General features: G+C 40.9%; 1 protein-coding gene across 1 annotated transcript in view; it reads right to left on the bottom strand.

Moving 5' to 3' along the window:
* Positions 1-7273: 7273 nt before the first annotated feature.
* LOC120057938 (neuroligin-4, X-linked-like) overlaps positions 7274-18914 on the bottom strand; it is a 15931-nt gene continuing 4290 nt past the window's right edge. Inside the window, exons 3-8 of the mRNA XM_039006415.1 lie at positions 16928-17113; positions 16507-16772; positions 9711-9872; positions 9176-9537; positions 8903-9049; positions 7274-8090 (exon numbers count right to left, since the gene is read on the bottom strand). Coding sequence (XP_038862343.1) covers positions 7274-8090; positions 8903-9049; positions 9176-9537; positions 9711-9872; positions 16507-16772; positions 16928-17113 — 1940 coding nt within the window. The remainder of the gene's footprint in view (positions 8091-8902; positions 9050-9175; positions 9538-9710; positions 9873-16506; positions 16773-16927; positions 17114-18914) is intronic.

The following is an 18914-nucleotide window of genomic DNA, read 5'->3' as shown; positions in this document are numbered from 1 at the left end:
TGAGTGGCTAGACATGTCCTTTTGATCTGTTTTGCCCTGTAGTCACTGTCAGTCTAGAAGCTTTTGTTAAGGCCTAAATTGCAAGTGATATTTTCAACACCAACATCAGTTGGTATAGTGTAATATATAATAAAATATTCACTATTAGCAATTGCTGATTTTATTTACAATACAATTCAACAATAAAGTAATGTATTGCTGTTTTGCTGTATTTGCTACCTCGGCATACTGTAAATGATGATGCATTTTGGAAAAATATTGTGGGAGAAATAATCGTTGGCTCATTAACATATTTTAAGGCGTGCCTTGTAGGTGGCTATATTTGAGTCCTGTGCCAATTTAAGTGATATGGTATAGTAGTTCTCTAACAATTAAATGTACTGTATATAGGGACCAGATCAGAGTGTATTGGGTTTTAAAAAAAAAAATGGTTGAATATTTCCCATTTGATCTGTTTTGCTCTGTAATCAGTTTGGAAGCCTTTGTTAGGCCTCTGGAAATTAAAGTGATACAAAACATCTAGTATTCATTAATGTGCTGTAATATGTAAATACCTACAGCCAACCTGCTTGCTTTCTCTAATCCCCTGTAATTATAGTAAAATACTGTAAAAAAAATCTTACAGTTTAATAGTCACTTTTACTGTATCGAGTACAGTTACATGCACACTAATAATACGGTATTAAACTGATTATGGCAGTAGGCCGAGTATGGCAATAGTCATGTAAACACTTTACTCTGTGTATCCTAATCGGCGTAAGGTCATAATCAAAGTAAGCATACGCCGATTAAAACACCTGGTTTCCTAACCAATCTTTCAAATTAATAGGACATGAAAATGGCAATCCAGTGGTGTATTTGATCTGCGCATATGCCAGCACTGGTAGCGCAAGCCTCCCTCTTATGTTATGCACGAGTGAAGTGAGTTCGGAAAAACAGAGATAGTCAGATATACAGTGCATTCGGAAAGTACTCAGACCCCTTAACTTTTTCCACATTTTGTCACGTTACAGCCTTATTCTAAAATTGCTTAAATTGTTACGACTTCCGCCGAAGTCGGCTCCTCTCCTTGTTTGGGCGGCGTTCGACGATCAACGTCACCGGCTTTCTAGCCATCGCCGCTCCATTTTTCATATATCCATTTGTCTTTTCTTGTTCCATACACACCTGGTTTTCATTTCCCCAATCAATCTACTTGTATTTAACCCTCTGTTTCCCATAATGTTTTGTGTGTAATTGTTTCATGTTATTGTGGTGTTTTATTACACGCTTTACTTTTGTTATGTTCCGTGTTTTGAGCACGTTTGATTTATGTAGTGCTCTCGTTTTTGGAACTAAAATAAAAGTGTGCCTGTTTACATCACTCTACTCTCCTGCATCTGACTTCGCCTCTATTACACCCATTGACATAAATAGTTTTTTCCCCTCATCAATCTACACACAATACCCCATAATGACAAATTAAAAACTGGTTTTCATAAATTTGACCATATAAAAAATATAATAAAAAATGAAATATCACATTTACAGAATTATTCAAACCCTTTACTCAGTACTTTGTTGAAGCACCTTTTGGCAGCGATTACAGCATCGGGTCTTCTTGGGTATGATGCTACAAGTTTGGCACACCTGTATTTGGGGAGTTTCTCCCATTCTTCTCTGCAGATCCTCTAAAGCGCTGTCAGGTTGGATGGGGAGAGTCGTTGCACAGTTATTTTCAGGTCTCTCCAGAGATGCTTGATCTGGTTCAAGTCCGGGCTCTGGCTGGGCCACTGAAGGACATTGAGAGACTTGTCCCGAAGCCACTCCTGCATTGTCTTGGCTGTGTGCTTAGGGTCATTGTCCTTTTGGAAGGTGAACCTTCGCGCCAGTCTGAGGACCTGAGCACTCTGGCGCAGGTTTTCATTAAGGATCTCTCTGTACTTTGCTCCGTTCATCTTTCCCTCGATCCTGACTAGTCTCCAAGTCCCTGCCACTGAAAAACATCCCCACAGCACGATACTGCCACCACCATGCTTCACTGTATTTATTTATTTTTTATTTAACCTTTATTTAACTAGGCAAGTCAGTTAAGAACAAATTCTTATTTACAATGACGGCCTACACCAGCCAAACCCAGACGAGGCTGGGCCAATTGTGCGCCGCCCTATGGGACTCCCAATCACGGTCGGTTGTGATACAGTCAAGTTTGGTGCCAAGTTGCCAAGTTTCCTCCAGACATGACGCTTGGCATTCAGGCCAAAGAGTTAAATCTTGGTTTCATCAGACCAGAGAATCTTGTTTCTCATGGTCTGAGAGTCTTTAGGTGCATCTTGGCAAACTCCAAGTGGGTTGTCATGTGCCTTTTACTGAGGTGTGGCTTCCATCTGGCCACTCTACCATAAAAGCCTGATTGGCGGAGTGCTGCAGAGATGACGGTCCTCCTGGAAGGTTCTCCCATCTCCACAGAGGAACTCTGGAGCTCTTTCAGAGTTACCATTGGGATCTTGGTCACCTCCCTGACCAAGGCCCTTCTCTTCTGATTGCTCAGTTTGGCCGGGTGGCCAGCTCTAGGAAGAGTCTTGGTGCTTCCAAATTCTTCCACTTTAGAATGCTGGAGGCCACTCTGTTCTTGGGGTGCTTCAATGCTGCAGACATTTTTTTGGTACTGTTCCCCAGATCTGTGCCTCAACACAATCCTGTCTTGGAGCTCTACGGACAATTCCTTCAACCTCATGGCTTGATTTTTGCTCTGACATGCACTGTCAAATGTGGGACCTTGTATAGACAGTTGTGTGCCTTCCCAAATCATGTCCAATCAATTGAATTTACCACAGGTGGTTCCAATCAAGTTGCAGAAACATCTCAAGGATGATCAATAAAAAACAGGATGCACCTGAGCTCAATTTCAAGTCTCATAGCAAAGGTTATGAATACTTATGGAACTAAGGTATTTCTGTTTTTAATTTTTGATAAATTTGCAAAAATGTTTAAAAAACTGTTTTCGCTTTGTCATTATGGGGTATTGTGTGTAGATTGATGGAAAACATTTATTTAATCAATTTTATAATAAGGCTGTAACGTAACAAAATGTGGATAAAGTCAATGCGTTTGAATATTTTCTGAATGCACTGTATATCATAAGGTATCTAATTGTAATTACAGTTATTTTGAAGACCAATGTATCCCTAACTACAACAACATTTTGAGTCACTGTTACAGAAACATTTTACTTACTATGACTGTGATATGTTATTTTTTTTATCAACCTTGGTTGAATGCACTGACTGTAAGAATGCCAAGCTAAATGACCAAAATGTAAATATTAAAACATGCAAAGAACACTGGGTAATATGTTGCTGCGTGGGTAATTCCAGTAATATACTGTAAATTAGATTACCATAAAATGGATTACTGTCAAATAAATGACAGTAACTTCCCGGCCAATTGCTACCATAAATTACTGTACATTTTACATTAAATGTGTTACAGTGCAATATCTCCTATTTTACACTCAGGTCTCATTGGTATTCTCCAGGGCAGAGGGGAGAAATCATGACTGATTCAGTTTGAAGGTTTTTCTCTGAAAACGGCTGGTCTGCTCCTCAGCTACTGTGATCCTTCAAGATCAGCTGAAGGGCATCAGATAACCACACAGCCATTTAGTGGAGAGAGAGAAAGAGAGAGAGAGAGTGTGTGTGTGTGTGTGTGTCCTGAAAAACAGTGGGTTTGTTTATAAACATCAGGATTTTTATTCCAGAAGACAGTATACCTATGAGAGTATAATATATGTAGTGCCTTTGGAAAGTATTCAGACCCCTTGACTTTTTCCAATTTTTTTTTACATTACAACCTTATTCAAAAATCGATAAAAAAAGTTTCTCAAACTAGACACACTAATGTACTTTTCCTCTTGCTCAGTTGAGCACCTCCCACTCCTCTTTCTATTCTGGCTAAAGCCAGTTTGCACTGTTCTATGAAGGGAGTAGTACATAGCATTGTATGAGATCTTCAGTTTGTTGGCAATTTCTCGCATGGAATAGCCTTCCTTTCTCAGAACAAGAATAGACTGACAGGTTTCTGGCCATTTTGAGCCTGTAATCGAACCCACAAATGCTGATGCTACACATACTCAACTAGTCTAAAGAAGGCCCGTTTTATTGCTTCTTTAAACAGAACAACAGTTTTCAGCTGTGCTAACAGAATTGCAAAAGGGTTTTCTAATGATCAATTAGCCCTTTAAAATGTATAAACTAGGATTAGCTAACACAACGTGCCATTGGAACACAGGAGTGATGGTTGCTGATAATGGGCCTCTGTACGCCTATGTAGATATTCCATTAAAAAAAAGATTTAATTGAATTTACAACATTAACAATGGCTACACTGTATTTCTGATCAATATGATGTTATTTTAATGGACAAAAAATGTGCTTTTCTTAAAAAATATATTTTTTAAATTCTAAGTGACACCAAACTTTTGAACGGTAGTGTAAGTATTCAGACCCTTTGCTATGAGACTCGAAATTGAGCTCAGGTGCATCCTGTTTCCATTGATCATCCTTGAGATGTTTTTATAACTTGATTGGACATGATTTGAAAAGGCACACACCTGTCTATATAAAGGTTCCACAATTGTTAGTGCATGTCAGAGCAAAAACCAAGGAATTGTCCCGAGAGCTCCGAGACAGGATTGTGTCGAGGTGCAGATCTGGGTAAGGATACCAAAACATTGCTGCAGCATTGAAGGTCCCCAAGAACACAGTGGCCTCCATCATTCTTAAATGGAAGAAGTTTGGAACCACCAAGACTCTTCCAAGAGCTGGCCGCCCGGACAAACTGAGCAATCGGGGGAGAAGGGCCTTGGTCAGGGAGGTGACCAAGAACCCGATGGTCACTCTGAAAGAGCTCTAGAGTTCCTCTGTGGAGATGGGAGAACCTTCCAGAAGGACAACCATCTCTGCAGCGCTCCACCAATCAGGCATTTATGGTAGAGTGGCCAGATGGAAGCCACGCCTCAGTAAAAGGCACATGACAACCCACTTGGAGTTTGCCAAGATGCACCTAAAGACTCTCAGACCACAAGAAACAAGATTCTCTGGTCTGATGAAACCAAGATTTAACTCTTTGGCCTGAATGCCAAGCGTCACGTCTGGAGGAAACATGGCACCATCCCTACGGTGAGGCACGGTGGTGGCAGCACCATGCTGTGGGGATGTTTTTCAGCGGCAGGGACTGGGAGACTAGTCAGGATCGAGGTCAAGACGAACAGGGCAAAGTACAGAGATCCTTGATGAAAACCTGCGCCAGAGCACTCAGGACCTCAGACTGGGGTGAACGTTCACCTTCCAACAGGACAATGACCCTAAGCACACAGCCAAGACAATGACTTCGGGATAAGTCTCTGAATGTCCTTGAGTGGCCCAGCCAGAGCCAGACTTGAATCTGATCTAACATCTCTGGAGAGACCTGAAAATAGCTGTGCAGCAACGCTCCTTATTCAACCTGACAGAGCTTGAGAGGATCTGCAGAGAAATGGGAGAAACTCCCCAAATACAGATGTGCCAAGCTTGTAGCGTCATACACAAGAAGACTCGATGCTGTAATCGCTAACAAAGGGTGTTTAACAAAGTACTGAGTAAAGGGTCTGAATACTTATATAAATGTGATATTTCCATTTCTTATTTGTAAGAAATTAGCAAAAATGTCTAAACCTGTTTTTGTTTTTGTCATTATAGGGTTTTGTGTGTAGATTGATGAGGGGGGGGAAATGATTTAATCAATTTTAGAATAAGGCTGTAACGTAATAAAATGTATAAAAATTCAAGCGGTCTGAATACTTTCCGAAGGCACTGTATATGAGAAACATATAAATGGTAAAATACTGATACTTTATTTAACAAAATGGAGCAGAAAGTTCATACAGTACATACAGCAAAGACTCCTTCCATCCGTTAAGGCAGAAACTGAAAATATTTTGAAAAAAATTAATATTTTAATCTAGCCTATGGTAGTATTTCAAATAAGATTAATTGTTTCAGATCCACTATTTCAGCTTTCAGTGTATGATTTCATATTAGTTTTATTTTATGGTTCAAAAAGCTCACAAATGCAGGATTTGTGTCGGGACGGATTTTAATCGCAACGTTTTAGACTTCAGTATGATTGAATTAGGGTCTCAGGTCAACTGATCACTTTTGTCTCTGGGAGACATGGTGGAAGCAGGTAGGGTTAGAAGACAGGGTTAGAGGTAAGGGGTCAATAAGCGTAAGGACTGAAATAAGAGTTCATAGACAGGTTGAGGGTCCAAGTTAGGATGTAGGTCAAAGTTAGGATGAGGATAGGGTTAGAGGTCAGGGTCAAAGGTTACAGGTCAGGGGTAAGGACCAAAGTAAGGGTCCATGGCTGAGAGATGGGGCCAAAAACAGACCCAGTTCCATGTCCCAGTACAAGTTTCAGATCAGAGAAGAGGTTGGGCATAGATGTGGTCAGGGTTAGTGTTAGGGTCAGGGTTTACATCTTGTTAGATGTGGTCAGGGTTAGTCAAGCGTCAAATGACATCTTGTTCTGGGGACCTATACATTTATAATCAACTCAAATTAAAACCTACGGTCGTTAAATAACATATTTGAATGCAATAAAGCACTAAAAGCTTTAAATCTTACCATCTTTTCTCCATTATGTTTACAAGTTATTTACATATTTGAACAGACTGCTGGTTGGTAGATCTCCGGACTGTTGAACTTGTTATTGTTGAACCATTCAGGGGAATTTGTCCCAGGTGCTATGAATACAGTCTGTCTCTGTCCCTGTCCATCTGTTGTTCTCTGTCTGTCGGTGTCTGTCTGTCTGTCTGTCCTTCAGACCACATCCCTGGCCTGGCTGAGCACAGAGCTACAGGGAACGTTGATCCTCTGAAGGATTTCATTGCAATTGAAATATTCTACATTCACATTTCACAGGTTCTTCAAGTTGTTCCCAGAGGGTTCAGTCAGTAGTCTGATCTGGACATCACAGCAGCCCCGCTCCAGGGCAAATCACATGGCAACTTCGGCCATTTCGGACGCAGCTTATAGAAGCAATGTTTCCATGATGTATGGACCAAATTGGCAGCCATATTGGATGTTCTCATTTATTATGTTCTTTTTACTGATGCACATTACTTAATCTCCCAGAGTTCATCACTTCTGCTCCCTCATTGTTCTATTCATGCAACACGGCAGACTGGATCGTTCCGCCATCTTAGGTGCTGGAGAAACTATCCTGCTTCGTTCTGCCCCATCTCTGTCTGTGGTTATACGCGTGTGGTAGAATGTGTGTGTGTGTTGGGGTGTGTGTGCGTGTGTGTATGGGGCAGGTGAGTGTTACTGTAAGGACTATAGCCCTGCATGGGCTGCACCCCCACAACAGATCCAGGGGTCATGGGGGTGGCAGGGTGAGAACCAGGGGTCATGGGCAGGGACCTGGGGGTCATCAGGGGCACGTCGTCAGGGGAACGTCTCAGGGTCAGGGTGTAGTCAGGTGGACAGGTCAGTCGCAGGGTGTCCAGAGTGTTGTAGATGTCCTGTGTGTCCAGCGTGTCCAGAGCCTCCAGTGTGTGGTGTATGTTGTGTGTGTCGTGTATCTCCAGCGTGTTGTGTTGGTGCAGAGCCTCAGCCTCCAGCTGCTTCAGAAGTCCCTCCCCCTGCAGCTGGTGTGTGATGTCAGCGTTCATGATGTCACGGCGTGGAGGTGGGCGTGGCAGCCTCCGGTGTTCCATCTTGCGTTTGTCCTTCTTGTAGAGCAGAGCTGCAAAGGCCAGGATGTTGAGGAAGAGGAGTGAGGCTCCCACTGCAATGGTAACACTCAGCTCAGTGGAGTAGTCCTCCATAACGGGGTGGGGGACCTGGAGCTCCTCCCCCTGCAGTGCTGGAGCCTGGGGCGTGGCCGGGGGGTTGGGGTTGGGGTGGCGCGTGCTACCCAAGCCCAGGCCTTTAGACAGCCGCTTGGTGTAGGAGTGGGGGGTGGTGTCCTGGGGAGGGCTGTGGGTTGCAGAGGACACGTACTGCAGCAACTCGTTGATGTTATGGAGGTGGGGCACCAGCTGTAGCCAGAAAGCTGTCTTGGCGGCTCTGGAGTCAGAATCATCATCCATACAAAGAAAAAATACATTTCACAAGGAATCGGATAATATACACAATAACGTAAGATAACATCATACATTATAAATTATAGTTATTATACATTAAACAGTCAGAAGGGGAAAGTGGCAAGTGCTGCTATTATGAAGTGCTAACACTGCAAAGTGGTTCATTATACATAATTTAACAAGATATGGAAGCAGCAAGATATCTGTTGCTCTTGGAAAGGTAGGCAAAGAAATATCTACCTGTAGTGGTCTCTGACTATGTGATCTACCTGTAGTGGCCTGTAGTAGTCTGTGATTATCTGATCTACCTGTAGTGGTCTGTGATTATCTGATCTACCTGTAGTGTTCTGTAGTGGTCTGTGATTATCTGATCTACCTGTAGTGGTCTGTGATTATCTGATCTACCTGTAGTGGTCTGTGGTGGTCTGTGATTATCTGATCTACCTGTAGTGGTCTGTAGTGGTCTGTGATTATCTGATCTACCTGTAGTGGTCCGTAGTGGTCTGTGATTATCTGATCTACCTGTAGTGTTCTGTGGTGGTCTGTGATTATCTGATCTACCTGTAGTGTTCTGTATTGGTCTGTGATTATCTGATCTACCTGTAGTGGTCTGTAGTGGTCTGTGATTATCTGATCTACCTGTAGTGGTCTGTAGTGGTCTGTGATTATCTGATCTACCTGTAGTGGTCCGTAGTGGTCTGTGATTATCTGATCTACCTGTAGTGTTCTGTAGTGGTCTGTGATTATCTGATCTACCTGTAGTGTTCTGTAGTGGTCTGTGATTATCTGATCTACCTGTAGTGGTCTCTGACACGTGGCTTCAGGCCGATGTGCAGGTACAGCTGTTCCTTGGGGGTGTACTTGGCCCAGGCCACCTCCTCAAAACGGTTGGGTTTGGTGTGGATGAACTTGGTGTCCTGGGGCACCGGCTGGTTAGGATCTCTGGGACACAGCACAAACACAATCAGAAAACGTGATCTTAAAAGTGAACTGTGGTTACTTTTACCATTCATTAGAGGAAAGTAAGATATTTCTTAGCAAAGGAGTTAGACAAGAGATTTTTCTTACCCTGTCTTGGCGAAGTTTGTCCAGTATGTCATGACCACGGCGCTGAGCATTACATCGTTCTTAGAGAAGTTACAGTTGAAGAGGTCAGTGGGGCCGATCAGCGGCAGACCAAACACATACGGCACCTCATCTCCATGAGCGGAGTCAGCCCAGGCGGGCGACGCGTCACTCTGACAGTGGTGGTAGAAGGAGTAGAAATATGTTGGCGATCCGTACTGGGCGTGGAGGTCTGCTGTGGCCACCGCCGGCGCCACCCACTGGTGATCAGTGAACAGGGCGACTAGCGTCTTCCGCCGGGTTTCAGGGTTCTCCCGGTCGGCCCAGTCTGTGTACATGAACTTGATGCTCTCTCTCAGCGTGTCCTGCCGCAAGGATAAAAACAAGGTAAAAAAAGACCTTGTCAATAAAGCACATGAGAGCATAGACAGATTGCAGTATGCAGAGTGTAGTTCTACTTTTTGCTGAACATATTCTTTGCCCTCCAGCACCTGGCGTAGAAACACTGGATGGGCATATACATTTTCCTACAGCCTACCTTCCCCTCTGGGTAGCCGTAGAGACTGTCAACGAAGTCCGACACGGCAAAGTCAAAATCGTCGCTGGAGACACCGTCCTCACTGTCCACCATCCCGTCAACGAACTGAAGCCCCTCCCCCTGGTTCACACCCAGCATGATATCATAGTTGAGGAACTCTCCCTATGTGTGACGAACAGGGTTGACAATAACAATATTATGCATCCTTAACCCTGACTCAGAACCAAATCTTGCTAAATCTAATAAACCATGTTTTATTATTAACTTTTATTTAATCAGGGGAGCCCAATTATATTATTATTCTTTTTTTACTCCATATACAAATTATACATACGAACATCAACTTATAGACACACAAAAAATGAGCACATATCATCTGCCCGGACCCGCATGCTCACACCCCCATCCCTAGTGCCTGCATTATTGTTTGCTACTTGGCCTGCAATTGTATCGATTTGTTTTTCTCAGTCGCCAATGCTATTTATATATTTTAATAATAAATCATTCGATTTTTCCATTGTGTTAATGATGGCGGATTGATTTATTTCCAAGTTTTTACAATACGTTTTTTCAAGTGAGGAGAAGAGAATTGTCCAGCCCAGCCCAATATGCCATGTCTTGAAATATGCAGACAGACGGATTAAAAGTAAGTTACATTGAAATACTTCTGACAGCAAACTTTATAGCTCCGCCCACAACTTCCGGACTTTATAGCATTCCCAAAAAGCATGGATTATTGAGCCATTATTAGTTTTATACGTAAGACATGAATTTTGTATCTTGTATAAAAAATTCTATACAGTAGTTTATACCTCCATCTTGTACCAACATCAGTTCTTTATAAGTCTTGGTTGCAATAGTTTATATATTTTTCTAAGAGACGGTCAGTTGGATATGCCCTCTGCAAGGTTTTGTATATTCCCTATCATTTGAGCATCTGTTTCCGTAACTTTTAAGTTGCATATATTTAAAACTACTGTATCTTCATTGGTCAGTCCAAAATGACTTTTTAATTCTGTCATGGAAATACATTTATTTTCTGTTACCAAGTCATTTAGGGTTTCTATGCCTTTAGTTTTCCATGTGGACCAATTCATCTGTGAATTCTGAAAAGCTATCCAAGGATTGATCAATAAGGTTGTGTTTTTAGGGAATGATATTGTTTCTTGTAGAATATGTTTCATTTTCTTCAATATTGTTATAGTGTTCTTAACTATGAAGTTGATTCTGGAGATGAGCATCTGCATCTTCAATATGTACCCATTGTTCCTCTTTAGTGCATTTAACCATATGTTGCAAATAAAAGCCTTGGGTAGTGAGTTGATACAATTCCATGTCTGGAAGGTTAAAACCACCCTCAGACTTAGGAAGATGTTAAACTTTCTTTTTTTATTCTATACATTTTATTTGGCCATATAAAGTCTGTTATGACCAAGTATACTTTTTTAAAGAATGTCTTCGGTGGGGTACTTGGTATTAAATCCAAAATCATTGGCAGCCATGCCATTCTAAAGAGGTTTATCCTACCTGTAAGATTTATGGGAAGATTTTTCCATTTAATTAGACCTGCTTTCATATTGTTGTGTAATGGAATAAAGTTATCTTTATATATTTGTTGTTATTTATTAAGCATCCTTAGTATTTCTTTTTTTTTTTGTGGTCCACTTAAAGAATTCCTGTAGATCGTGACTTATTCTTTTACTTTTTCCTAATGCCATTTTTTCATTTTTTCCCACATACATTTTTGATCCTGAGATTTTTGAGTATTCATAAAATATTTTTAGCAAAAGGGGGCATTGAGTTTTCAATATTGGTCAGGTATATCAGGAGATCATCTGCAAATAAGTTAATATTTTTATTAATGTTTACCAATACTGATACCTGTTACGTTTGGGTCCTGTCTAATTCTTTCTGCAAAGAATTCAATAGCTAGTGCAAACAGTTCAATAGCCAGTGCAAACAGGAGTGGGGAGAGGGGACATCCCTGTCTTGTGCCCCTTTCTAAAGCAATTTCAACAGATAATGTATTATTTGTGTATATTTTGGCTTCAGGACATTCATGCAATATTTTTATAAATGCATTATTTCAGCTGGAAAGTTGAAAGCTTCCAAAGTTGTGAATAGAAAAGACCATTCAAGATGGTCGAAAGCCTTCTCGGCATCAACAGCCATTATTGATAAATGTGAATCTTGTTTTTTGGGGTATTGTATTAAACTGAAACATGTTCTTGTATTTGTTTGTGTATATTTTCAATAACCCTGTTTAATTAATATATACTGTATCAAGTCTGTTAAGACTTTTGCCATTCTATTGTTTATAAGCTTTGTTATTATTTTATTGTCACAATTGATTAAACTTAAGGGTCTATAATCAGCAGGGGACTCTCCAAGTTTTCCTGGTTTTAATATAACTGAAATAACCGTTTGATACATGAAACTAGGAAGTATTGAATTGAGTGACATGTGCTTTGTCATTTGTGTGGGGCTATTTTGTCCCAAAATGTTGAATAGAATTCTATGTGAAAGCCATCCATTTCTGATGCTTTTCTCCATGTGAATGTTTTAACACTATCTAATATTTCTTCTTGGGTGATCTCTGTTTTTTCAATGGTGTCCTGAGGACATAAAATAGAATGTAAAAACAAGTACATTACATTAGAACATCACAGGCATCATTAACAAATTATTAAAGTCAATCAAAACAATTGCACACCTCAGTGAACTCATTCATCATCAGAGTTTTAAACTGCCCTAGTGGCACCAGGGAATCCAAATATGTAATCAATTTTGTAAGTGATTCCAAAAATGTGGAGCATTAAAACAAAAAACAGATATACCTAGTTCGGTGGAGACCAACCCTGTGAACGGGTTTGGTATCTCATGTTTTTATACTTTAAAAAACTAAGTTAGGTAAGTCAAGAGCTTGTATAGTAGAGCTTTGAACACAAAATGGGACTAATGAAGTGATCTACGGGACTTTAATGAGAACCAGCCAACCTTTTAATACAGGATGCAGTGATGCGTATTAAAACTATCACCTGTGATAAAACGAAGGGTGCTATGGTAGACGGCATCCAAAGGGTTAAGAGTAGTGCCTGCTGCATTCCAATAAATGGTGTCACCTTAGTCAAGCTCTGGCAGGAAAGTTGACTATACAATCTGCCTCTTGTTGTTCAGGGAGAAGCATGATCTATTTCTATAAAAGAAGCCTACTTTAAATGTCAGCTTCTTAACTAGCTAATCCATATGTATTTTAAACGTCAAATTATTATCAGTCCAAAAACCCAGATATTTATAGGCGAGAACCTGCTCAATGACCTATGAATGACCCAAGCCCAGCTCAGTTAATCCCTACCATTGTGTCGCTGAGTCATCATAATGCTTTAGCAAATGTACATTATACCAGGGGCATTGGTAGACACAATGTAAGTAACCTAATGTATGTCCCTCTAACTGCCCTGATGCCTCTGCTGATCCTACAGCTATTGTATGCAGCAATCATCTGTCTATGAACCAGATTTATGCTGTTAGCAATGAGGCGGTGTGCCCTAGTAGGAAGTCCACTGTGTGCAGCTCACCCTGCACTAACATAAATACCATGAGAATATCTACTTCTGCTAAGCTTCCCAGTAAAGCAATGAAAAGAAGCAAGCCTCCCAGAAAAGTGCTCAAAATATCCCACGTTAACATATGTATCTTGAGAAACAAGGTTCATGAAATTAATAACTTGTAGTAACAGATTACATTTATTTTCTGACTATCTCTGAAACTCACTTAGACAATACCTTTATTGATACAGTGGTAGCAATACAAGGTTATAACATTTACAGAAAATACAGAAATGCCAATGGTGGAGGTGTTGCTATTTATATTCAGAACCACATTCCTGTAAAGATTAGAGAGGATCTCATGTAAATTACTGCTGAAGTAATATGGTTCATCTGCCTCACCTAAAGCCCATTCTTGTGGGAAGCTACTATAGACCACAGAGTGTTAACAATCAGTAGCTGGATAGCATGTGTGAAATGCTTGATAATGATTGCGATATCAACAGAGAGGTATATTTTCTAGGTGATTAAAATGTGATTCAAATATGGCTTTCATCAAGCTGCCCACTCAAGAAAAAGCTTCAAACTGTAACCAGTGCCTGCAACCTGGTTCAGGTTATCAGTCAACCTAACAGAGTAGTTACAAACAGCACAGCAATGAAATTTACCCGATTTATTGATCACATCTTTACTAATGCTGCAGAAATATGCTTGAAAGCAGTATCTAGATCCATCGGATGTAGTGATCACAATATAGTAGCCATATCTAGGAAACCCAAAGTTCCTAAGGCTGGGCCTAATATAGTGTATAAGATGTCATACAATAAGTTTTGTAGTGATTCCTATGTTGTTGATGTAAATAGTATTTGTTGGTCCGTGGTGTGTAATGAGGAGCAAACAGACATTGCACTTAAAATTGAAATGAAATTGCTTATCCCAGTTACTAATAAGCATGCACCCATTAAGAAAATTACTGTAAAAACGGTTAACTCCCCGTGGATTAATGAGGAATAGAAAAATTGTATGGTTGAGAAGGATGAGGCAAAAGGGATGGCAAATAAGTCTGGCTGCATAACCGATTGGCAAACGTACTGCAAATTGAGAAATCATGTGACTAAACTGAATAAAAAGAAGAAGAAACTACACTATGAAAGATAAATGACAAAGAACAATAGTAAAAAGCTTTGGAGCACCTTCAATGAAATGTTGGGGGAAAAAGCTAACTCAGCTCCATCATTCATTGAATCAGATGGCTCATTCATTACAAAACCCACTGATATTGCCAACTATTTAAAAAAAAATCATTGGCAAGATTAGCAAACTTAGGCATGACATGCCAGCAACAAACGCTGACACTACACATCCAAGTATAACTGACCAAATTATGAAAGACAAGAATTGTACTTTTGAATTCTGTGAAGTGAGTGTGGAAGAGGTGAAACAATTATTGTTGTCTATCAACAATGACAAGCCACCGGGGTCTGACAACTTGGATGGAAAATTGCTGAGGATAATAGTGGACGATATGGCCACTCCTATTTACCATATCTTCAGTTTAAGCCTACCAGAATGTGTGTGCCCTCAGGCCTGGAGGGAAGCAAAAGTAATTCCGCTACCTAAGAATAGTAAACAAATTGACAACAGACTTTCAGCATGCTTATAGGGAAGGACATTCAACCAGCACAGCACTTACACAAATGACTGATGATTGGCTCAGAGAAATTGATGATAAAAAGATTGTGGAGCTGTTTTGTTCGACTGTTAGTCGGCTTTTGACGTTATCAATCAGTCTGCTACTGGAAACACTTTATGTGTTATGGCTTTACACCCCCTGCTATATTGTGGATAAAGATTTACCTGTCTAACAGAACACAGAGGGTGTTCTTTAATGGACGCTTCTCCAACATAATAAAGGTAGAATCAGGAATTCCCCAGGGCAACTGTCTAGGCCCCTTACTTTTTTCAGTCTTTACTAACGATATTGAGTAAAGCCAGTATGTCTATGTATGCGGATGACTCAACACTATACACGTCGGCTACTACAGCAACTGAAATGACTGCACTTAACAATTAACAAACACTTAACAAAGAGCTTTCAGAATGGGTGGCAAGGAATAAGTTAGTCCTAAATATTTCAAAAAATAAAAGCATTGTATTTGGGAGAAATCATTCACTAAACCCTAAACCTCAACTAAATCTTGACATGCCACCAGAGGTCTCTTCAAGTCCAGAATAGAATATTGGAGGCGCACAGTACTACATAGATCCATGACTACATGGAACTCTATTCCACATCAGGCAATTGATTAAAGCAGTAGAATCAGATTTAAAAAACAGATAAAAAACACACCTTATAGAACAGCGGGGACTGTGAAGCAACACAAACATAGGCATATCAAATCAAATGTATTTATATAGCCCTTCTTAGATCAGCTGATATCTCAAAGTGCTGTACAGAAACCCAGCCTAAAACTCCAAACAGCAAGCAATGCAGGTGTAGAAGCACGGTGGCTAGGAAAAACTCCCTAGAAAGGCCAAAACCTAGGAAGAAACCTAGAGAGAAACCAGGCTATGAGGGGTGGCCAGTCCTCTTCTGGCTGTGCCGGGTGGAGATTATAACAGAACATGGCCAAGATGTTCAAATGTTAATAAATGACCAGCATGGTCAAATAGACATAGACATATGCATACACACATATGATAACATACGCACTATACACACACACACGTACACATGTATTTTGGGTTGTAGATATGTGGTAGTGGAGTATGGGCCTGAGGGCCCACACTTAGTGTGTTGTGAATTCTGTAATGAATGTATTGTAATGTTTTTAAAATGGTAAAACTGCTTTCATTTTTCCAGACCCTAGGAGAAGCTGCTGCCTAGGCTTTAAATCGACCCCTGTAGGACACCTTTAGTAATATCGAGGAAACTTGACTTGACACCATCAGAATGCACACATTGTGTCCTATCTGACAGATAGTTCCTAAACCACTTGCAAGACGCCTGGTTAAGGCCCATTACAGACAACCTTTGAATGAGTAAGCGATGGTCAACAGTATCAAAAGCCTTGGATAGGTCTATAAATATGGCAGCACAGTGATTCCTATGATCTAAGCAATTTAATATATAATTTAAGACAAACGTAGCTGCTGAAATGGTGCTATGTCCAGGTCTAACATTTTAAGAATAACTTGTAATACATGTATAATATATATAAACCATAGAGGCTTCTATATCTTCTCACCTGCTCCATGAGTATCTGGGGGTCATCAGGGATGACATCACCGTCGATGACAGGTCCGAAGGCGGTGTGGTATTTAGCTGGAGTGATATTCTGTTCCACCAGCTCCTGGTAGGTCTTCCCCTGCAAACAGACGATCAGCTCTGATGAGTCCTCCAGGCTGCAGCCCACCTTGTCCCCCAGCAGCCTTGCATACTTCCCTGGCTGGTAGTTGACCGCCCAGCTGGACAGGGCTGTCCCACTCTGGATGATCGCCTTCTGGAACAGATCTGATACACAGCATGCTGACAGAGGTTAGAGGTCAGAGGTTATGGGTCAAGAATTGGAGGTGACTCTTTGAGAAGTGTGACCAGGCTAACAGTTAGAAGTTAAAGGTCAAGGGTAAGGGTTCAGAGGTTGGGTTCAGGGGTTAGAGGTTACTTACCCTCAGAGTAGTGGGACAGAGTTAGTAGGCTGACACAGGAGGCTCCAGCCCCGGAGCCAAACACAGTGACTCTGTCTGGGTCTCCGCTGAATGCAGCAATGTTCTCCTTCACCCAGCGCAGAGCCTGGATCTGGTCCAACAGACCATAGTTGCCTTTAGCTGCCTGGTCACCCGTACTGAGGAAACCTGAGGGAATAACACATATAAAATACACAACAATATAGAAGGAAAGTCTAGTAGATATTAGAGTAAAAAATTATTATAACACAACAAACAGAAATACAGAGCATTCGGAAAGTATTCAGACCCCTTGACTTTTTCCACATTTTGTTACGTTACAGCCTTATTTTTTAAATCGATTGAATTGTTGTTTTTCCTCATCAATCTACACACAATACCCCATAATGACAAAGCAAAAACAGTTTTTTTTTTACAATTTAGCAAATTAAAAATTGAAATATCACATTTACATAAGTATTCAGACCCTTTACTCAGTACTTTGTTGAAGCACCTTTGGCAGCAATTACAGCTTTGGGTCTTCTTGGGTATAACGCTACAAGCTTGGCAGACCTGTACTTGGGGAGTTTCTCCCATTCTTCTCTGCAGATCCTCTCAAGCTCTGTCAGGTTGGATGGGGAGCGTCGGTGCACAGCTATTTTCAGGTCTCTCCAGAGCAGAGGTCGACCAATTAATCGGAATGGGCGAAACGGGTGATGATTTAACAAGCGCATTCGCGAAAAAAGCACTGTCGTTGCACCAATGTGTACCTAACCATAAACATCAATGCCTTTATTAAAATCAATACACAAGTATATATTTTTAAACCTGCATATTTAGTTAATATTGCCTGCTAACATGAATTTCTTTTAACTAGGGAAATTGTCACTTCTCTTGCGTTCTGTGCAAGCAGAGTCAGGGTATTGTGATAATGTGCGTCTAGGTGGTAGGTGTAGGAGTCAGGCGCAGGAGAGCAGGGATGTCTGAGAAGCGTGTTTTAATAAGAAAGTCCACCAACACAGGAATGGCACAATCGAAAAGGTACAACGCCCTCGACAACAGAGAACCCGTACAAACGCACGGAGGAACAAACAAAGTTCCGACACGATTACACTTAAGAATCTGTGAAAAGAAATAACGGTATAATCTAACCGAGCACATCACAATAAAAGACTAATCCTGCACAAACTTAGGCAGGCAACAGGTTACAATTATACACACAGAAATTAACGCAAATGAAACCAGGCGTGAAAAAGAACCAAAGACAAAACAAACAGAAAAGGAAAAAGGGATCAGTGATGGCTAGTAGACCGGCGACGCCGACCGCCGAGCGCCGCCCGAACAGGGAGAGGAGCTACCTTCGGTAGAAGTCGTGACAGGTATATGCAGCAGTTTGGACTGCCTGGCTCGTTGCGAACTGTGTGAAGACCATTTCTTCCTAACAAAGACCGTAATTAATTTGCCAGAATTGTACATAATTATGACATTACATTGAAGGTTGTACAATGTAACAGCAATATTTAGACTTAGGGATGCCACCCGTTCGATAAAATACGGAACGGTTCCGTATTTCACTGAAAGAATAAACGTTTTGTTTTCAAAATGATAGTTTACAGATTTGACCAAATGAATGACCTAAGGCTCGTATTTATGTGTGTTATTATATTATAATTAAGTCTATGATTTGATAGAGCAGTCTGACCGAGCGGTGGTAGGCAGCAGCAGGCTCGTAAGCATTCATTCAAACAGCACTTTCCTGCATTTGCCAGCAGCTCTTCGCTGTGCTTCAAGCATTGCGCTGTTTATGACTTCAAGCCTATCAACTCCCGAGATTAGGCTGGCAATACTATAGTGCCTATAAGAACATCCAATAGTCAAAGATAAATGAAATACAAATGGTATAGAAATAGTCCTATCATTCCTATAATAACTACAACCTAAAACTTCTTACCTGGGAATATTGAAGACTCATGTTAAAAGGAACCACCAG

This window comes from Salvelinus namaycush, chromosome 13, assembly GCF_016432855.1.
Source record: "Salvelinus namaycush isolate Seneca chromosome 13, SaNama_1.0, whole genome shotgun sequence".
NCBI lineage: Eukaryota > Metazoa > Chordata > Actinopteri > Salmoniformes > Salmonidae > Salvelinus > Salvelinus namaycush.
This window is presented reverse-complemented; position numbering and strand designations above follow the sequence as displayed.